Source organism: Anolis sagrei, chromosome 4, assembly GCF_037176765.1.
Source record: "Anolis sagrei isolate rAnoSag1 chromosome 4, rAnoSag1.mat, whole genome shotgun sequence".
Lineage (NCBI taxonomy): Eukaryota > Metazoa > Chordata > Lepidosauria > Squamata > Dactyloidae > Anolis > Anolis sagrei.
This window is the reverse complement of record NC_090024.1, coordinates 49,286,301-49,309,299: the sequence shown is the minus strand read 5'-3', so window position 1 is coordinate 49,309,299 and position 22,999 is coordinate 49,286,301. Positions and strand designations below refer to the sequence as shown.

The 22,999-nt window shown below is 40.0% G+C and overlaps 1 protein-coding gene across 1 annotated transcript; it reads right to left on the bottom strand.

Moving 5' to 3' along the window:
- Positions 1–2,022: 2,022 nt before the first annotated feature.
- On the bottom strand, positions 2,023–16,032 carry PENK (proenkephalin). Its single transcript, XM_060775354.2, has 4 exons — positions 15,833–16,032; positions 14,187–14,252; positions 10,152–10,292; positions 2,023–3,732 (listed from the first exon to the last, which is right to left on the bottom strand). Exons 3-4 carry the CDS (start codon positions 10,287–10,289, stop codon positions 3,067–3,069), a joined length of 804 nt encoding a protein of 267 aa, XP_060631337.2. The 5' UTR covers positions 10,290–10,292; positions 14,187–14,252; positions 15,833–16,032; the 3' UTR covers positions 2,023–3,066.
- Between the last annotated feature and the right edge of the window lie 6,967 nt (positions 16,033–22,999).

Genomic DNA, 22,999 nt, shown 5'->3' with positions numbered 1-22,999 from the left:
GGGGGTCCTCACATGTACTTACTGCCACTTCAATATACATGATGTGCTGTGACCATAGTAAACAAAGTCACCTTTAGTGAAGGAAGCCCATCAAGTGTCAGAAATACATAGCATATTTTACAGTCACTATCAATATTCTTAAGTGTGTGGCAACAATTCCATTATACACAAGGAGGCAAAGAACTTACTTGTTCTTCATGGATGATATTGGTCGACAGTTTGGACAACTTACTGTAGTATCAGGTGCATGATAAAAATTGGGAAATTTGCGGTAACTACAACTTGAGATATCTTAGCAGTAATACCAAAAGACACTTAAAAGTTGGTGTTTTTTTGGCATTTTGAACTTTGAATGAGCATGAAACCCCTTCAAAACAGATGTTAAATGGAACGTTTTGGTAAGGTATGTACAATATGATTAGTAGAGTTGTGCCCAGATCTGTTTTAAAAAACAGTCTTTGGCTTTTTCGGCTTATTCAGATGGTTGTAACTGCAAGGGCTTCGCAGATATGCTTTATTATTATTATTATTATTATTATTATTATTATTATTATTCAGATGCTTGTAACATACAAGGGCGTAAGAAAACACACTTTCTGAGGTCTCCTTGAACGACGGAAGGGAAAGGATGGAAGGGAAAGCCCTTGCCTTAAATCCAGGTCTTCTTGAAAGAAGGCAAAGGATCCCAGGAAGAGAAGTTTTTAAGGCCTTGCCTTAAATCTAGGTCTCCTTGACAGATAGAAAGAAAAGGATTGCAGAAAGGGTAGTTTGTAGTCTGATGCCTGAAAGGGGAGCCTTGTTAGTTCCCTGTTGCCACCAACGGGCTCGATCTTCTCGGATCTTTTGGTTGCTGAACCAAAACAGATGTTTTTCCATTAGCCGATTTGGGGATGCTCTCAAAAATGGATCCAGGTATCCACCAAATTTTGGATACCAAAAACAGCTCATAGTCCAGCTGAATTGCACAACCGTAATGATTGGTATGACCTATTGCTGTGATCTTATCGAGATTTTATACCCCCCCCCCCCCTTTATGGCATTTTGCTTTCTCATGCAACTGCTGCAGTTTTTGGTGTACTGAATATAAACCTTTTCCATTTGCTCTTCTCCGGGCTTTTCATTGGCTTGCTTTTTATGTGAACTTCTCTAGAAAATCTGGGATTTTTCCTAGCCTGGTAAGATCTGCCTCCTCTAAGTAGATAGTGCCATTAAAGTTGGTACTTGGAGAGTTGAAGTAAGATTGTTGTTGAACTATGTGACTGTGGGATTAAAATAACACAACATGCATAGTATGATTTTAGAGTTTTCCCTCAAATGGTGAAAGATGTCATGCGATTTTCCTTGTCTTTCATTTATTGATCATTGGAGAGTAAACATGAACTTAATTTGCAGTCTGTTAGCTGAGGGTTGCATGTTTGACTGGTTCTGCTGTGGAAGGGAGAATGTGTTAATTGAAGAAAATATACATTTCTATCAACATCTAGCTTGACTCATATTCTTGTTACATTAATGTCCACACAAGAAATACTGAGATGCATTTTTTGAAATTTTCATTCCACCCCACCCCATCTGTTGTGATAGCTGAATAATATCTGACTTCTGTACATGGAATGCCATTTGCCCCTTTGATCCAGGCAGTGAAGTTGTCATGGGATATATATTGGAAATAATGTGATATCTTCCTTATTTGGCAGCTAATGTTTGAAAAAAACCATATGGTTGATGAGACCTTTTTTTTTTAATAGTACCGGTACAGAGGAATTACTATATCTGCATAGAATGATGCAGCCAGAACTATTTCGCTGCTTTTTATTGCCCCATCTTCTATAAAGTAACTGGTGATTTCAGTAGTAAAAGCCTTGCAGCAAATTACTGGATGAGATGTACATCCACGTCTAAGTTGGTGTTAGCGGAGAAGATGAATGTTGTCACTCATTGCAAGGTTGCATGCTTAGATTATTCTACAGATCTGTTGAGTTTATTCTAATTCTGCCAAAGGAACTAATAAGATGCATGTTGGGCTCAGGATCCAAGGACTTTATTTCAACAGAACCATTGCTATGCAAGCACAGTATGTCAAGATTCTAGAGGAATGCAAATCCACATGTTTTATAATATTGCAACAGAATTGAACTGAACATGTTGGCAACAAGCTTAGGAAATGTCTCTTAGCATCTTTACAAACTGAGTTTTTAATATATTTTAAAAACAGAATCCATATGGTTCTGTAAAAGTTATTGTTTGGTCAGTTCAAAAGTAAGTTGAAGCACTTTAGAGATCAAAGTTATGTCATTAACTTTCATAGATTGCCTGTTTCCTGTGATAGTCTACAAAATTGTTGCTACTAACTTCATTCTCTCAGTCTCCAAGGTGTTACAAGATCCCTTTGCATATTGATATTCCAGGCTAACATTGTTATTCTTTGAAATGATAATGAAAATAATCTATTTGTCGATATGCATTACACCAAACTTGACAGTCCATTAGCCTATTGGTAGTTGCTTTATCTGTATACCTGTAAATTAAATGTTTATTGTAAGTAGTTATTTTGACTTTAAAAGTTTCACTGAGATGAAAAATATATAAATATTATTGATATACATATAATTGGATAAGAAAAATATGGCAAGGTGGGAGGGAGAGAAAGACTGAATTTCAGTTCCTATTCTTTGATAGCCTGAATACCTCTTTGGAAAAAGCAGGACACACATTCAATAAATAAATAAGATGCACATATTTCATATTCACAGAAAAACTCCATTGAAGAACTCGTCTTTGTATAAGTGATTGCGGCAGAAGTACTTCGGGATAGATTATGCAGATAAGATGAACAATTTATTATATATACAGTTAAGCAATTGCATTGTTTTAAAGAAATGAGTGTGGTAACGTAAACAGATTTAGCATGAATAATAGTACAACACACACAAAACCTGAAATAACAGACAGCAGGTTGCATTGTTACCTAGGACAGTAAAAAACTGTACAGTACAAACAACACATTACAATAAATTATGATGAATGAGGCAGTCTTTGATCTGTGACAAAAAGACAAAAGGGAGGGTATTAAAATCTCATAAATCCACCGTATCTCTTCTCCATCTCTGGCACCTCTTTGGAGTAACTTTCTCCATCTTCTTCTGAAGGAAGAATTGAATCAGCGAAGCGCTTAAGAAATCCACCGTATCGTTTCTGGTAGTCTTGCCACCACTCTGGTCTTCCTACTCTTCTCATGAAGCCACCATATCTCTTTTGCAGCTCTTTGGCATCATCTTCAGATTCAGGACTGCGCTTTATGCTTTTCATAAAGCCCCCATATCTTTTGATAATTTCACCATCATTATCATTCAAGCTCCGATAACGCCCGGGTTCAGCATTTTCTCCTGTTTCAAGAAGCTCCTTCAGCAGGTCAGAGGAATTAGCCAAGGTATCATCATCTGAGTCCTTCTTCATAAACCCTCCATATCTTTTAGCAACAATTCCAGCTCTACTAAAGTCCTCCTCTGGCTCTATATCATAAAGCTCATCCATCTTCTTCATGAATCCCCCATAGCGTTTCATGAACCCACCATACTTTTTGGCTAGCAAATGACTCTCATCCTGTTTTGTGTTGTCCCCTATGACACCATTACCTTCCTGGGAAAGATCCAGTTTAGTCAGTTGAAGGAGTTCTTTGCAGGTTTCCCAGGCTTTGGCAGAAGGCAGCTTTCCTTCACATTCCAAGGTACATGCCTGAAACATATTGTAATTTATGCATGTGTGTTAAATGTAAAGAAACAGATATTTAATATGCTTCCTTAAAAAAAATTAAAACCTAGGGAAGATACATTCTGTCCTCCCTCCCTATATTTTGCATTGTATATTAGGAAAGGGGTAATCATTTTAATACTATCCTGAGTTGATTTGAAACTGCTAGTCAAATACATAGTTATAATCATGGTTTCCAACTATAGATTGAACATCCCTTATCCAGAATTCCAAAATCCAAACACACCAAAATCCAAAACTCTCTGTATAAATGGCTGACATGGTGATGCCTTGCTTTCTGATGCCATGTTTTCAATTTACACAAACTTTGTTTCATGCACAAAATTATTAGAAATATTACATATAACATTGCTTTGAAGCTATATGTATAAGCTGTATATGAAATAAAATGAACTGTGTTTAGACTTGGGTCTCTTTCCCAAAATCTCTCATGTATGTACATACAAATACAAATCTGGAAAAAAAATCCAAAATTCAACCTCTGGTCCCAAGCATGATGAATAGAAAATAACTTTGCAATGTGTGGGCTAGACATAATATTTTCCGCTATGGGAAAAAGATGATATATCTTCAAAATGCCTTTTCACTGTTTCTCTAAAAGCTTTCTTAGAGGTGGCAAGATTTCAAAGTTTTCTAGGTCTAATTAATATTTTCACTAAAAGTACAAGATGCATTAGTCAGAGTAAAGTGGAAAGACACACATAAAAAATTAAAGAAGACGATGTCTCAGAGCATATTTTAGTAAATGGACTGAATGAAGGAGATTCGTTGGGTCAACATACGTGTATCACTGGGTCTATCTCAGTAGAACTAACAATGAGATTCAGCTTGATGTCATCAGCCCTCCTGAGCATGTTTATTTAGCATATCAAATTCTGATTAATGATTTGTAGGAGGCAATTTTTTTATAAACATACCAAAGACAAAGTCTTAATTGTGATTGCTCACCAATCAATTCATGACATTTATTACAGAAGATGAACTTCTTCCCCTTCCTTTTCTACTACATTCAAATCAAAAGTTTGGTGATATTCACAAGAGGAAAATATTCAAAGTCCTTAGCTTTGGGAAGGCAGAGGGGTTGGAAAGGTGAAGGGGTTTGGGAGTCCATTAAGCCAAGAAAGGGTCTAGTGTCATAAAATTTACCCCTTGACTGTTCTCATGCATTTACTGTGTATGTGCATAACTTTGACTCCAAAAGTGGGCATTTGATTTTTTTTCACAAGAAGAAGTTCCTGTTTAAACTGGAATTTGCATATCCTATCATGATAGCTATCACTAGCTTGTTTTCTGGGTTTGGTTTCCTCGCTTAGCCTGCCTGCATTGTCATATCTTGGTTTTCTGGTTGCAACTCCTGGTTTGACTCACTCTTTCCCTTATCCCAAAATCCTGTTTTTCCCATCTGTTTTGCAGCTGCCTACAACTCAGCACCCACAGAGAGGAAACTGAAACTTAGTACAGAATATTCTCATTTTCCAGTCACTGACATAACTGCTATAGAGAAACCCATTATGATTAAGTAGTAGGTATTATAGTAGTGGATATAAATAATGTCCCATTTGCAATTAATCTCAACAGAGCTATGCATAAAGCACAAAGCATTGCTGCACACTTCTAGGTACACCTTATAAATATTAAGCTCTGAAATATTTTGTAGCAGTTGGATTCACCTGCCCTTTTTAAACCAATACAGAAAGAAAAAGTGACTTCACTAAGAGAAGTGGTCACATGAGTGGAGTGATCTTACAGATTTTAATAAAACAGTTGAGTGTGGAGTTAATTTATCATTCCAAACAAACTCTGTCTTTTAAATTAAACAAAAACAACCAATTTTAATATTTTGATATTGACAAAATGTTAAATTAAATAAAAGCAATTCTAATGTATATTACGGCTCAATTCCCATTAGAAGTCCCACCTGTACTAGAGATATTTAATCAATAACTGAATGGTGAATCAATTAAACAAAATATGTGTTTAAACCAATTCCATTCAGGTAGGACTGTGCTGTGGTGCAGCTAGTTAGTAGCCAGCTGCATTAAATCACTACTGACTGAGAAGTCATGAGTTCAAAGCCAGCCCTGGTTGGTGTAAGCTCCCGACTATTAATAGTCTAGCTTGCTGTTGACCTATGCAGTCCAAAAGACAGTTTCATTTGTCAAGTAGGTACGACTTTATGCGGGGAGGCTAATTTAACTAATTTACAATGCCATAAAACCTTCCAGAAGCATGGAGAAGAACGAGGAAGAACTCCATCAAAGGACCTGGTGTCACAAGTGGACGGTGAAGTGGCAGCTCCCCCTGTGGCTGCAACCGAGCATACTCTCATGAAGCTGGAAAAAGCTGGAATGTTAAATTGCCTCTGTGTCTGTCTACATATGATGTATGGCATTGAATGTTTGCCATGTATATGTGCATTGTAATCCGCCCTGAGTCCCCTTCTGGGTGAGAAGGGCTGAATATAAATACTGTAAATAAATAAATATGAAATGTTTGTTCTAATGTTAAGCCAACTTTTACGTCCCAGAATGTAATCTGTGAATTGCTAAAAATGGAAACAAATTTAGAATGTAGTGTTTAGTTTAAAATTATATCCTTCTCTTTTTGCCAAGAAAACCCCATGGTTCTAGGGTTGCCATAAGTCAGAAGCAAAGTGAAAGCACACAATACCAGTCTGATTAGACTCTTTTTATAGGTCTTTACTATTTTAGTTGTTATCTTCTGTGGTATTTTTAATGTATGTTTACTCAAAGGTAAACATTTTTGTTCTAAGGTAAGCCAGTTTAGTGTAGGCTTTCTTCATCACATAGATATTAATGAGATTGTGTTTCCAACAGACCTTACAACCTCTGAGGATGCCTGTCATAGATGTTGGCGAGATGACAGGAGAGAATGCTTCTGGAACATGGCCATACAGCCCAGAAAACTCACAGCAACTCATTAATGAGTTTCTTGATCCTCCAACTTAAAAAAAGGTGAAATTAAATTGTGCAAGAATGAGTAGCTGCTAGGCCGTTTTAAGAACACCTTCTTAATATACAGATTGGCCCATTTTTGCTTTTGTCATTTATCATTTACCTTGACAATTCTTTTCCGCAGCTGACTTGTTTTCTCTCACTAGTCCTGGCTACATAATATCCTGCTAGAATGGCCAGTAATAAAAAGAACAATATTTATTTATTTAATTTATACCCCACCTTTCTTCCCAGTATAACACCCAAAGTGGCTCTACATTTAAGTTGTATAAATACAGATGCAACTACTGTATAGTAATAATAATCAGGTCCAGTGAAACAACAGTAATGCACTTGAACCTGAAAAGAAAAGAAAAACTACCCGTTCACCCTTTGATTCGTATATCGTAATGTGGAAAGATGGTCCTTTCTTAAAGATATGTAACTTTGCATTCACTCTCTTATTTAAGAGAAAAAATGCAGGCTTGCATCACCACAATCTCTAGCAACTTCAATCAAACATTGGCCTGGTCATAGCATGTGGGAGAATGATTAAGGATTCTTCCAGATGAGAAATTGATGGTGTAATTGCACTGTCACATTCATACAATTATATGAGGAGTCATAAGCCAGGCAATGTACTGAACTTATTGCCTTTCTCCATTTTACCTTTGTTTTTTCCTTGTTTTTTTTTCTCAGCAGAAGATATGGTAAATAAAAAGTAAAATGGATGCACAATGCTTTTTTTGTTGGGATAGTAATAGCAACCCTCCATTTGAAAGCAATCTAAATAGCTAATGTCACTTTTCTCCTATGCTGCACAAATCATCACAGCATAGGCGTAAGTGTATTTCTATATGACTGTCCTTCAGGTGTTATTTCTATTACTGAATCATTGGCTGGGTCCCAAAGAGACTCTTTTACAAAACTAATTGATTTTATGCCTATTTTGTTTTGCTTTGTGTTTATTTTCCTTCTTTGAACAATAGATCCCTCCTGCTTAAGATAGTAAAGACTACTTTAAAAATGAATCTCAGTTTGTGTCAGACTGGAAATGGGGAGATCAAATTAAAACATGTATTAGACATCTATTCATTCCATGATTATGTTATCTTTCTTTGCCTACCTTAATTTCAATTATGCTGGGAGTATCGAAAAGGAGAAGGGAAAAGCATATGTATCGTATTAATGCAGTGTTTCTCAACCTGGGGGTCTGGACCCCTGGGGGGTTGCAAGAGGGTGTCAGAGGGGTCGCCAATGCCCCTCAGAAAGCACAGTATTTTCTGTTGGTCATGGGGGTTCTGTGTGGGAAGTTTGGCTTGAGTCTATCATTGGTGGGGTTCAGGATACTCTTTGATTGTAGGTGAACTATAAATCCCAGCAACTACAACTCCCATATATCAAGGTCTATTTCCCCCAAACTCCACCAGTGTTCATATTTGGCATATTGAGCATTTGTGCCAAGTTTGGTCCAGATTCATCATTGTTTGAATACACAGTGCTCTCTGGACGTAAGTGAACTACAACTCCAAAACTCAAGATCAATGTCCACCAAACCATTCCAGTATTTTCTGTTGGTTATGGGAGTTCTGTGTGCCAAGACTGGTGCAATTCCATTGTTGGTGGAGTTCAGAATACTCTTTGGTTGTAGGTTAACTACAACTTCCAGCAACTACAATTACCAAATGACAAAATCAACCCCCCCCCCCCCCAACCACACCAGTATTCAAATTTGGGTGTATCAGATATTTATGCCAAATTTGGTCCAGTGAATGAAAATACATCCTGCATATCAAATATTTACATTATGATTCACAACAGTAGCAAAATTATAGTTATGAAGTAGCAACAAAAATAATTTTATGGTTGGGGGTCACCACAACATGAGGGACTGTATTAAGGGGCCATGGAATCAGGAAGGTTGAGAACCACTGCATGGATGTATTTGGAGAAATTACGAAATATAATGTAATAAACACCTATAATGAGCAAAGGTGTAATCCATGTTTTTATTTTTATAAACTGTTTTATTCTGTATGACACAGACTACTTCTGTGTGAGCAACAGAAGTTTAACTGCTTCATGTACATTGAGGATAGTTGATCTATGGCTAAGAAACATTGGCTTCAAGCTGACAAATACCTGTATATTTATATTTTAAGAGGACTAGATGTACGTTGTATGTTGTGTTTGCACTGTCTGTTTTGATAAGGCCAGCTGGCTAATCAATAAAATTGTTTGCTTCTTGTACATATGGAGTTGAACCATACTGTTTTCAGCAACCAAAAACCATGTCAGTTCAACCCTTGTGAAAAGAATCAATACTTTCTGTGCATATTTTGATTCATCTGTATAATCTGAAGCACAGGGATCTCAATCTGACAAAAGGTCAAATTCCAAATAGTTCAAAGAGGCAACATTCAAGAAGAAAGGAAATCTCTATCCATAAAAGCCAAAGGTCAGACTCAAGTGGGAATTATAGCCTGTTAATTATGTTTAGGGGACAATTGGTCCTTCAGCTGTATTATCCGAACCTTTCTGAATAATTATCGCCTTGTCACTTTAGATGACTATATATGACCCTTGGATCTTCTTGGTGAATCAGATTGTGATGCCTGATCCCTTCATAGTGGCAGAAGCTATGCTAAATCAAAACTAAGGAAGACAATAATAATCCACAGGATTGAAGTTTTCTCTCTTCATGCCAATCCAGGGTACACACAAATGCATATATACAATTTAGGATTGCAAATGTTCCACCATATTCAGTGTAAATATAATTCTTATTTTTTTCCCCTGCTTCATTCCTTGCATCTAACAGTCTCCTAAAAACTGTGAACTTTTGAAGCAGGACCTAGTATTTATTCTAACTATGATAAATGCAGGAGTTCTCCATGGTGCTGAACTAACTGGTCAGTCAGAAAAGCAGAATAAAAAAGCAGGACAGCAATATTTTAAATATATCATGATTTAGGAATATTAATATTTATCAATCAGTCATAAAAATGGACAGTATAGATATTAGATATGACTGATCCAAGATCAGTAATATATCACGTAACACTAAAATCAGGTTTCAAACAGTACTCTGCTAAAGAGTGCAAAGTGCAAAAAATACTTGAGAACGATTATGTATCTCTGAGGACATATTCTTAAAATCACATGTATTCTGAACTGTTACCAGAAACCTGTATCCCTCACATTTAGTTCATTGACATAAATAAGAACTAACATATGCTGGAAATGACATTGGGATATTATTCAACTACTATTTAAGGATAACTGAAGTGTCTGATCAGAATTTGGGATCAACACAACATTGAGCTGGTTTATTCCAGCAAAGCTTTTTTTTAAGTAATAGATCATCTTCTGCACTTTGGTTTGGTAAGAATTGTAATTTTCAAAAACCAAAGAGTTGATTCTGCTTACCAGGGGGTTGATATTGGCATGGTATGCTAAACGGTGAATACAAGATGCACAGTCCTTGCTACATTCTGCCCGAACAGTAAGGATGAAACAAGTGCTAAAAGCCAAGAGTAGGAAATGACATCTCAGAAGCAGTGTCATGTTCTGCAAAAAAAGAGAGAACAACATACTGAGAGATTGAGCCAGGAACATCCATTTGATTTCTTGTTTTTTAAAAACATATCATGTCACCTTTATATGAAGTATAAGTGAAAAGGGTTAACACTCCTTTTGATATTATGTATCTGTTATATTTATATCTCACAACACTTCTTTCTCTTTCTTCCTGTTTCATCTTTCTCATAATCCAGTGAGGGTGATCAGCCTGAGAGATGGATTCTTATTTATTCATTATAAATAAATTAGTATAAAATTTAAAACTAAAATAGAACACAAGTGGCTAAATAATTTTTGACCAAAACCAGGCAACAGTGACCACATTGTCTATAGCTTTAAACAGTTTCTCTGTGCATGAGGCAGGACATTGTGGGCAGGTATACTGATGCTGAGTTGTTTGTTCTGCTCCATAGTCACACAAGGTGGAAGATTCTTCTAGGTAGTGCCATTTTGCCAGGTTGTTTTTTGATCTGCCCACTCTGAGTCTGTTCAGGGACTTCCAAGTTGCCCATTCTTAGTTTTCCCTTGAAGGAAGACCCTTGTGGGGGGACCATCTAGTTGGGATTGCCTGATTTTTCTGCCCAGAGGGATACTCTTGTGCAGGTCACTCAATTCAGTACAGCACTACACTACACCTACTAGGAGGTGCAATAAGGTTTGCTGCTGTTTTACTATAAAGCTCAACATGAATGACATGCTTGCCTGACTCCTCTATAGTTACAAAACAAGGAACCTGGGGAGCTGGACTATGATGGAATTAAAGATCCCTAAGGCCTCACTACTGATTGATGGATTCAATCCAGGAAACCACATCTCAGCATTTAAAAGAACTGAGCGGGGTTCCAGATGTCTAGCATCCATGGAGATATTTCATTCAAACAACAAATAAACAACAAATAAATTGTAGCCAGTTTTTGCCAACACTACTGTTTTCGAGATTCTTTCAGATACATTCTGAGGAAATGACTACAATCAGATTTTGGTATGCCGTTTAGCTGTAGCTCCACTTTCCTCCCTGTGGAAAATAGCTGACATCTGGCTGTTTACAAGGTTCGCAAGCTACACAATCTGTGAACATTGGCCAGAAGAAGGATACAGGTGTACAAAATGGCACACAAAAGATGGCAGAAAAGAAGCCCACTGGGAATTCTGTGGGATCATCACAGCTCTGAAGCAATAACCAAACAGAGGAGGAGATGCATATGAAGAAGGAGGAGGAGATGAATATAAAGTGAGGTACCTGAGAGAGGATTGGCCTAAGGCCATCCAGGGCCATCTGCATTGTTTTCTGCCTGTTTCTTTTTTGTGTATTATAAAATGCTGTTAGGAGCTTTCTCTCATGGCATCTGAATGGCAAGGGACTGTCACCAAAGACTGAATCTGGACTCTAGAACATTTGTTTTGGAATAAACAGAGGCTGCCCAATTCAGTGGCAGTCAAAGTGCTGTTTCCCAATTAAATGACTTTACCTCCACTCTTGTGTTCATTTCCTCTTTAGAAGCCTGACACATATTGTATATTTTAATATTACCCATATATATTAATAAACAAGATGGATGTGCAAAAAAGTTATCACTAAAACCATTTTTGTTCATATTCACCAAGAAAACACTTATTTTTGGTCATGCAAATTCTATAAGGATCCTTTAAAACACAGTAGCAATATGTAGTCACTACAGTGGATGGAACATATTCTTTCTTTGTCACATTGGTCTGTGTTGCTCTACATACTGCTTCTATCACACATAGGTAAGAGTAAAGGTTTTTCCCTGACATTAAGTCCAGTCATGTCCAACTCTGGGGGGGAAGGTGCTCATCTCCATTTCTAAGCCAAAAAGCCAGCGTTATCCGTAGACATCTCCAAGGTCATGTGGCTGGCATGACTGCATGGAGTGCTGTTACCTTCCCGCCAAAATAGTACCTATTGATTTACTCACATTTGCATGTTTTCAAACTAGGTTGGCAGAAGCCGGAGCTAACAGTGGGAGCTCACCCTGTTCCCTGGATTCGAACCTGCAATCTTTCAATTAGCAAGTTCAACAGCTCAGCGGTCTAACCCACTGCGCCACTGGGAGCTTCTCTATTGCACATACCCTGAAACTTTTAAAGCAACATCTTTTGTAAAACTGCCTAGTCATTGTGAAATGATTTTAATGTTTTTGTCTGTAGAAAGTCAAGGCATAAAAAAGAGTGGTACCTGGAAGACGTAATTTTTCTTAGTTTTTTTTTTAAAAACAGGACCCAAAAACATTTTTTGCTGGAGCTAGGAAAGAGTTGTAAAAGCAAACCAGAGCACACCTGCTTTGGATAAGGAGGCAGGAAAAGGGGACCCCAGCTGCCCCAAATCTGCCCTCCCAAATAAATCTAATTTCCATTTTGAAGTTTTTTTGCTGGAGGTTCACCTGGTGATTTTGCTTCTAGAGAGAAATCCATGTGCTGTGGCAAAGAAAACAAAACAAAAAACACTCCAGTAGAGTAGATTTATGCATCCACTTCCACCTGGTGAATTAGAGAGGGATGCTCATGAGAAACAATGGGGGAAAGCTGTTGGGGGCTTTCATGGCTGGAATCACTGGATTGCTGTGAGTTTTCTGCGCTGTATGGCCATGCTCCAGAAGCATTCTTTCCTGACATTTTGCTCTAGTCTATGGTAGGCATCTTCAGAAGTTGGGAGGTCTATTGGAAACTAGACAAGGGAGGCTTATATATCTGTGGAAGGTCCAAGATAGGAGAAAGATTTCTTGTCTGTTAGAGGCAGGTGTAAATATTGAAATGAATCACCTTGAGGTTGTGAGTTTTTCTGGGCTATATGGCCATGTTTCAGAAGCATTGTCTCCTGACGTTTTGCCCGCATCTATGGCAGGCACTCTCAGAGGGTGGGAGGTCTATTGGAAACTAGACAAGTGGGGTTTATATCTCTGTGGAATATCTAAGGTGGGAGAAAGAACCCTTGTATGTTCGAGGCAAGTGTGAATGCTGCAATTGATCACCTTGATTAGCACTGAATAGCCTAGCAGCTTCACGGCTTGTCTGCTACCTGCCCGGGGAATCCTTTGTTGGGAGTTTGAACTCACCTTGAGGTTGTGAGTTTTCCAGGCTATATGGACATGTTCCAGAAGCATTCTCTCTTGACGTTTCACCCACATCTATGGCAGGCATCCTCAGAGGTAGTGAGGTACCTCAGGAGAGAATGCTTCTGGAACATGGCCCTACAGCCCGGAGTACTCACAGCAACCCAATGCGAGGAAGACCTCTTGACACTGACATACATGCATACATATATAATATATATATATATATATATATATATATGCAGGTTCTCCAAAGTGACACTAAAAGGATACCTTTGGCTTTAAGTCCACATGAGGTGAACCCCCATTTCCTTAGGAGAAACCCACATATGTTTTCTCCCCGGGGTAGATCCTGCAGAGAGCCCCTCTCATCCCCATCCCGGGCCAATGAGATGGAGGGGTCGCCCCGGCCCAAACCTGGCTCTTTCCATTGAAAGGGCATAAGACAGGAGTGGGGACACGACCCGATCCACGGTCTCCATAGTATTTTTTCCAAGCACGGAACCGCGGGGGAAGGGGTGGGGAGAGAGTTTGGCTGGCAGGCTCGGATCCTCTCGAGGCAGAAGAGGAACCCGGGGGGCGCCCCGAGGCATTGGAGGGCTGCAAGCAGGGTTCCCAGGCGTCGAGGATCCCGAAGAAACTAAGAAAATGAGTTACAGAAGTTCGGGAAAGCGGCACGGGAGACAAGAGCGTCACGGATCCTTTAAAACGACCCCAAAATGAAAAAAAAAGTCGGTCGGTCAATGAGCCAATGTGGGATCAAGGGGCTTCCCACCCCTCTCTTCTGCGCCAGCTATCCCTTTCCACTTACTTTGTCCCCCTTCGCGGTTCAGTCGCTTTCAGCGAGCCCCGAAGTCCCGTTGGAGACTCTTCGCCTCTGAAGAAACAGAAATCGGAGGGAGAGAGGATGAAGGAGCGGGAAACACACACACACACACACATACAGATCCATCACACAATGACAGGTTGAGTTCCCCTTGTTCGGAAGCCCGAATACTCCAAAATGCAAAGCTGTCCACGTGGGTGGCTGAGACAGTGATTTCCCCTTTGATTTCTGATGGTTCGACTTACTCAAACTTTGTTTCATGCACAAGCTCATTAAAATTGTGTATAACCTTTATATAGTGTATATATACCAATCAATGTGATGTTTAGACCTCTAATTGGGGTCCCATCTCCAAGCTATTTAATTGTGTCCCATCCATTTCCAAGACATGGCATTGTGTGTCCTCTCCAGGTTACTCTTAACTGTGCCCCATCTGCAAGATATCTTACTGATCTGTCAAATAAACTTTAGGCTACGTATATAAGGTGTAGATAGTGTGTCCCATTTCCAAGACAAGGCATTGTGTGTCATCTCCAGGTTATTTTTAACTGTGCCCCATCTGCAAAATATCTCATTGAGCTACCAAATAAACTTTAGGCTACGCATATAAGGTGTAGATATGAAATACTAATCAATGTGATGTTTAGACCGCTAATTTGGGTCCTACCTCCAAGCTATTTAATTATGTCCCATTTCCAAGATATGTCATTGTGTCTCATCTCCAGGATACTCTTACCTGTGCCCCATATGCAAGATATCTCATTGAGCTGCCATCTTCAGAAATATCTAACTGGGGGCCATATAACCCAGAATATAAAGGCAGAAAGTCCCATATTATTTGAGTGTGGACTCGGATAACCCAGTTCAAAGCAGATGATGTGTGATTTTCTGCCTTGATATTCTGGGTAATAGGGCTGTGTGGAAAGCCTCTTAGTGCCCTTCCACACGGCCCTGTATCCCAGAACATAAAGGCAGAAAGTCCCATATTATTTGAGTGTGGACTCAGATAACCCAGTTCAAAGCAGATGATGTGGGATTTTCTGCCTTTATATGGCAAAAAACCCTTCTCAAAGCCCTTCCACACTGCCGCATGTATACATCCCAGAATATCAAGGCAGAAAATCCCACAATATCTGTTTTGAACTGGGTTATCTGAGTAGATATTGTGGGATGCTCTGCCTTTATATTCTGGGATACAGGGCCTATAGTGTGGACTCAGATAACTCAGTTCAAAGCAGATATCGTGGCATGTTCTGCCTTTATATTCTGGGATATAGAGCTGTGTGGAAGGACCCTAAGAGCCCTTCCACATAGCCATATAACCTAGAATATCAACGCAGAAAATTCCACAATATCTGCTTTGAACTGGGTTATCTGAGTCCACACAGACAAATATACCAGTTCAAGGCAGATAATGTGGGATTTTAGTCAGCTGTGTGGAAGTTTGTCCCATCTCCAAGTCGCCTGCTTGCGTCCCATCTCCAAACACCTAATTAGATCCGGTTTCCAAGATGTGTCCCATTTCTAAGATCCCTAATTGGGTCCCATCTCCAGGATATCATCTCCTAATACATGGGAAAAGATTCCAAAAATCCGAAATACGGAAAAATTTCGGAGAAGGGATACTCTACCTGGACGAAGTCGATTGGAAGGAAAGAGGGCTCCGCTCCGAGGAAACTGACAAGGGAGTAGCGGTGGATCCTCACGATCGCCCTCCGCCGGGTCTCTTCTCCCTTCCGAGGCGGGTCTCTTTCTGCCGGGCTCCTGCGAAGCTCTCCAGCACAATCCGGACCCGGGGCAGCGAGAGGCACACTTTATAATGAGTCAAAGAGGGGAAACGCGGCACCTTCCCCAATCGCGTCCAGCCTCCATGTGACGCAGCGCCTGCGACATCCAGGAGGAGTGGGGGGAAGATGGGGGGGGGTGAGGTGGTGGGGCTGGTCCTCGCCTGCCGGGGGGCGAGAGAGGGCTCACGATTCCGTGGTAGTCATCGCCGCCCCCCTGCTGCCCTACGGATCAGGGATTAATTTCCTTTAAAGCGTGCACCCTCCCTCGTTTGGTGTGTCTCGCTTCATGTTCTCTTTGGGGAGGAGGCCATCTCTGCCCAGAGACTCTCTCTTTCCCTTCCAAGTTGTCATCTTCAAACTCAGTCCCAGGGGAAGATCTTGGAGGTGAGCGAACTCCTTGTACCGCAGCTCGTTTGGAAGGAATGGGAAGACAACTTTGCTTTGGGTCGTTGTAAGTCTTTCAAGCTGTATGGCTATGTTCCAGAAGCATTCTCTCCTGACGTTTCGCCTGCATCTACGGCAGGCATCCTCAGAGGTTTTGAGGTCCGTTGGAAACTAGAAAAAATGAAGTTTATATAACTACTAGCCCTCCCCTGCCACGCTTTGCTGTGGCCCACATGGGGGTTGTGTGTGGGAGGTTTGACCCAATTCTATCGTTGGTGGGGTTCAGAATGCTCTTTGACTGTAGGTGAACTATAAATCCCAGCGACTACAACTTCGAAATGCCAAGATTCTATTTCCCCCAAACTCCACCAGTGTTGACATTTGGGCATATTGAGTATTCGTGCAGAGTTTGGTCCATATCCATCATTGTTTTGAGTCCACAGTGATCTCTGGATGTAGGTGAACTACAACTCCAAAACCAAAGGACACTGCCCACCAAACCCTTCCAGTATTTTCTGTTGGTCATGGGAGTTCTGTGTGCCAAGTTTGGTTCAATTCCATCGTTGGTGGGGTTCAGAATGCTCTTTGATTGTAGGTGACCTATAAATCCCAGCAACTACAACTCCCAAATGGCAAAATAAATTTTTTGAGTGTAGGACATATATTGGGTTGTTAGGTGTCTTGTGTCCAAATTTGGTGTCAATTCGTCCAGTGGTTTTTGAGTTCTGTTAATCCCACAAACGAACATTACATTTTTATTTATATAGATTCAAAGTCCAGGGTGGGAGAAAGAACTCTTGTCTCTTCGAAGTAGGTGTGAATGTTTCAATTGGCCACCTTGATTGGCATTTAATGGCCCAACAGTTTCAAGGTCTGGCTTCTCACTGCCTCGGAGAATCCTTTGTTGAGAGGTGATTAGCTGGCCCTGATTGTTTCAGGGCCATGTATACAATTTCAACAGAAAGGAAGAAACAATGAAAATGAACAAAATCTGGCTCTCAGTTTTTAAACATTCTAAAATCCTAATAGTAAATACAGAACAACACTCAAAAACAGGGGAATTCCAGACAAGAAACCATCAGAGCCAGCTAATCACCTCCCAACAAAGGATTCCCCCAGATAGTAAGAAGCCAGATCTTGAAACTGCAGAGCCATTCAATGCTAATCAAGGTGGCCAACTGAAACATTCAAGCGAGTTTGGAGAGACAAGTATTCTTTCTCCCACCCTGGATATTCCACAGATATATACACCCAATTTTCCTAGTTTCCAACAGACCTCACAACCTCTGAAGATGCCTGCCATAGATGCAGGTGAAACGTCAGGACAAAATGCTTCTGGAACATGGCCATACCAGCCTGGAAAACTTACAACAACCCAGTGATTCCGACCATGAAAGCCTTCTACAATACAACTTTGCTCTTGTCCTCTCCAAAGTTGGCCTAACAAAGCACTCTCTGAGCCATCTTCAGTTCCACACAATCTCCTACCTGAGTGGGTTCTCATGTGGGAATTTATGAGCCTAATCTTGCCTCTTGCCACCTATACAATCAGGCATAGGCTGGTTAGATCATGTTTCTCAACCTGTGAGTCTGGAGCCTGGAGGGTGGGTGGGGGGGGGGGGGAGGGGGATTTCAGAGCTATTGCCAAAGCCCATCAGATCAGAAAACATGTATTTTCTGTTGGTCATGGGGGTTCTGTGTGGGAAGATTGGCCCAATTCTATCCTTGGTGAGGTTCAGAATGCTCTTTGATTGTAAGTGAAAAAAGAGAGTCCTTGCCATACATCAAGGGAACCACTGACCGCATAGGGATGCTGATGAGGAAACACAACCTACAAGCTATCTACAGTCCCACTAAGAAAACCCAACAAATGCTACATTCAACAAAGGACAAGAAGGATCCCCTGACCTCTGCAGGAGTCTACTGTATACCATGCAGCTGTGGACAAGTTTACATAGGGACCACCAAATGCAGCATTGCCCAACATGAGTCAAGGAACATGAAAGGCACTGCAGACTAATTCAGCCAGAGAAATCAGCCATAGCAGAGCACTTGATGAACCAACCTGGACACAGCATAATTTCTGAGAATACAAAAACACTGACCACTCTAACAACCACCATGTCAGGCTACACAGAGAAGCCATTGAAACCCACAAGCATGTGGACAAATTTAACAGAAAGGAAGAAATAATGAAAATGAACAAATCTGGCTACCAGTATTAAAAAACTCTAAAATTATAATAGTAAAGCTGAGGAATCCTTTGTTGAGAGGCAGCAATCAGCCAGGCTCTGATGCTACAAGGCCATTAAATGCTAATCAAGGTGGCCAATTGCAACATTCACACTTGCCTCAAGCAGACAAGAGTTCTTTCTCCCACCCTGGACATTTTAACAGACTTCACAACCTTTGAGGATGCCTGCTATAGATGTGGGTGAAATGTCAGTAGAGAATGTTCCTGGAACATGGCCATACAGCCCAGAAAACTTATAACAACTCAGTATATGTTGTTTGTCACACAGGCAGCTAATGTGCAAAACTTGCTGAAAACTCCTTTCTCTATTCAGGCATTAGAAATAAAGCAGTCTCTCCAGTTTTCACCCAAGCAACTCAATTTGTTAATTACTGAATACTAAAACTTGTTTTAAAAAATGCCAAAGATTTTTGAATGGCCAGAGGCATTAATTCTATGCACAAGATGCTCAGCACCTAGGCTTGGAAGGTACTATTCCTATTCACTTTTTTTTTTAATTATCTCCCTTTGTCCTAAAGTGGCCCTGATGGCCACAAATATTATTTACATTCTGTTTGCCTTAAGACTAGGCAGACACTTAGATCCTAGTTAGTCCAAACTGAAGCACATGAAAGAAAATGTTACCTGTTCATGCTCCTGCCTGGATTATGAGCTTCGTGTCTGTTTAGACCCTTTCCCCTGGAGTGTGGCATAGTTTTGCCTGGTACAAGCATAACCTGCTTGTGCTAAGGACACCTTTTATGTAAGAGTTGAGTCAAAGAACATGATGTCCTCAGGACAGCATGTGGACATCTTTGTGTTGATGCCTATGGGCCATCAACCAGAGAGGTAGATGACCAATTTCCAATGTGAGCTAACTGTGAAGAATAAAATCTAAGTGAAGGAAAATATCAAAAATTCCAGCTGTAGGAACAGACAAGACAGGAGATTTGATTTGGATGCTTGTTGAACAGGAAAGCACCGGAATGCCTGTTAGTTCCTGGTAAAAAATTGGATGAGTTAATTAACACTTAATGATGTACTAAAAAGTGGGTTAGTATGATGTATCTCTTCAGATATTTGGCTCTCTGTTTTCAACCAGCATCATTCACAGATCATCCCTTTTCAGCTTAATAGACATCACCCAGATGGTTGTATATGATGAGCAGAGAACAGAAGTGAGTGAGATGCAGCACAATAGAAATATTTGTTGGCAAGGAGTCATTTACTTTAAAATTCAACAGCTTTCTTGTTATTCACACACAGTCCCAGCAACTTTGATCAAGGCTCAAAAACAACTAGAGTAGCCATTTTTAAAAAGACTTTCTGATCAACAGAGAACTAAGCAAGTCTTTAAATGCCAATAGTGTGAGCTGATTTCTGGATAGACTGAACATAATGTCTTAGAGCACATACACATGTGTTATTGGCTCGTCATCTGGGGAGGAGATGCAATTTGATCTCAAATACAATAAATAATCAATGAATCTCTCATGAATCCTGTTTAAAAGCCCTTCCTGGTCCACTGGACCTTAATATATACAGAACAGTCTCTAATTTTCCTTGCCTTCTGGACAAGATGATTGAGAAAGCAGTTGCCTTCCAAATCCACAGAGTCTTGTATAATACCCATTACATTGGCTTCAGAGCAGGCTGTGGAGTTCAGACTGCTATGATGGATGATCTCTGACTTAACACTGATGAGGGAGTGTGCTCTTGTTTGTACTTTTAGATCTCTCAGCAGATTTCAGTATGATTGAGCATGGTATCCTTCTGAAATGCCTGTGGGGTTTGAGAATTGGAGGCACTATTTCATTCCTCTCAGGCAGGTTCTAGATGGTGGTGCTTGGAAATAGCTGCTCCTCAAAAAGGGAGCTGTTGTGTGGCATTCCACAAGGAGTCAATCAGTCATCAATGCATTTTAACATTTATATGAAACCTCTGGGAGAAATCATCCCGAGGCACATGGCAGGGTACTATCAGTATAGTGATGACACTCAAATGTATTTATCCATCCCTTCAAAAGCAGCTTTAACTAAGGATAGAATAGCTCATCTAAATGAATGCACAGAGAAGATAATGGACTGGATGAAGAAAAACTGAAACTGAATCCAGACAAAACAGAGGTGTTTGCTACCAAAGTCCCTAACATAGCAATGGAGATGTGTCAATCAGCTCTGGATGGGGTTGCACTCTCCATGAAAAACTGTTCACAGCTTGGAAGTGCTCTCTGTAATATTCCTAGTCCATAATAAAGCCAAGAAAGCTGAGGTCCTTCTCTCATTTTGGAACCCATGTGCTAATTGTTCCTTAAAGTAAAGGTAAAGGTTGTCCCCTGACATTGTCCAGTCATGTCTGACTCTGGGGTGTGGTGCTCATCTCCATTTCTAAGCCGAAGAGCCGGCATTGTCCATAGACACCTCCAAGGCCATGTGACCGGCATGACTGCATGGAGCACCATTCCTTAGGAGAGTCTAAAATTCTAGCTAGCCCAGTGATTTTATACACTTGGTTTCTGTTGTAATAACCAATCAGTTGGGTGGAAGACAAACCCCTTTGTGTCCATGCACAGACCTGTGGCTGAAAACTTAAGTATGAGTCTACTAATATATTTAAAGAAGCTAGAAAATGATCAAATGATCCTTAAATACACTATATTTTGAAATTCAACTTCAAATGCATTTTAATATCAGGGGACTGATCCTTCTCTCTCTTTCCTTCTCTTCCACTGAAATGTTTACCCTTACCTACTACCACGGCCGAACATCCTCAAATCTAATTAAGGTAAGATACTAGAACAAAAGGACTTAGCTGTATTTGGCTTAAACACTCACTGAAAATATTCTGTAATTACTTCTTTAGTGAATGGCCATTGTGCTTATCTTAGATATGAACATTGGAGAGAAAAATTATTTCTTGCATTTCATAGCTTATGAGATTGTTTACATCCTGCCACCCAAAATTCATATAATTACATTTCTTTCTCTTTTTTTGAAATACTTTTTTATTGAAAACAACAGAATAACTTTTATATTTAGATAAAAATCCTGGTAACAAAGAAAAATGAGTTTAAAAGAGAGAGAGAAGAGAGGCAAAACAAGGTAAAGACTTTTGGTCTATGACTTCCATCTACTCCTCGGTGTTTGATTTTATCTTCATCCTCTTTGTTGTATTTCTTTGCAATCCCCAGTCTGTCCGTTGAATGTCTTGAAAACTTCTCCACATTTAAACATAAATAATCCAACTACGGCAAACACAGCTTCTCTGAGTAAAGTTAAAAGATATTGCATTTATAGTGTTGTGTATTTCATATACCTGAGGACGTGAGATCTAGTCCCATAAAAGCTTAGATTATAACAATTAGGTCTATATGGGCGCCAGAAAACACTGTAATTTGCTGACCTTATATTAAAAAATCCCAAATGGTCCAAAGTCACAGATTCCGATGATTTTATTCTTCATTAGAATTTAGATGTATGATACATGGAGAGATGGCTGATGAGGCCCTTCTAAATCTGAGGATAGAAAAGTGAATGTCAAAGACAAACAGAAAAAAAAAGGTTCACTGGAGCCTCCGGTGGTGCAATGGATTAAACCCTTATGCCAGCAGGACTGAAGACTGACAGGTCGGAGGTTTGAATCCGGGGAGAGCACAGATGAGCTCCCTCTGTCAGCCCCAGCTCCCCATGCGGGGACATGAGAGAATCCTTCATCAAGGATGATAAAACAACAAAATATCCAGGCCTCCCCCGGGAAATGTCCTTGCAGACGGCAAATTCTCTCATACCAGAAGTGACTTGCAGTTTCTCAAGTTGGTCCTGACATGAAAAAAGAAAACGAAAACAAAAACCTGGAGCATTGTGCCATAGCCATAATTTAAGCAGGAAAAGGGAAGGGATGGGACATTAGGAGCTCCTACACAATACAAACACATATCAACAGCTATGGAAAACTCAGTGCATCTTGGTATGTACTGTACCTTCCTTGGGGTAAAATAAAATTTGCAATGTTTCAGTAGAACATGATGACAGTGCATTGCAAGTTATATTCTTTTGCCCCTAGGGATGATATACACAAAAACAGAATTTCATATCTGTTGTTTAAGTTTCCTAAATCTTAGCGCTATCCTGAAACGTTGTCCTCCTCGGTTTGCCTTTTAGCCACATTTTGAGAATACAAGTGAAAGGCAACAGTCTGTAGTGTTTTAATTCCTAGCTGTCCTTTTGCCTGTGCATTACTGCCTTGTTTTTGCTGCTCACTAGAGGGCACTCAACTCCTTGCAGGAGCTGCTAAGAACAATTCTCTTCTTAAGGGTGAAATGAGTTTTTTTCAGTACAGTTCAGACACTGATTGGACATTGATATACACTAGGGCAGAACGCTTGGGTCACTGCT

What these genes read in the sequence shown, in the direction of transcription:
- PENK (XM_060775354.2), bottom strand. Translation starts at nt 10,289, where the DNA reads ATGACACTGCTTCTGAGATGTCATTTCCTACTCTTGGCTTTTAGCACT. An exon ending in ATGCCAATATCAACCCCCTG is followed by an intron (nt 3,733 to 10,151) that starts GTAAGCAGAATC and finishes AATATGTTTCAG; the next exon opens with GCATGTACCTTGGAATGTGA.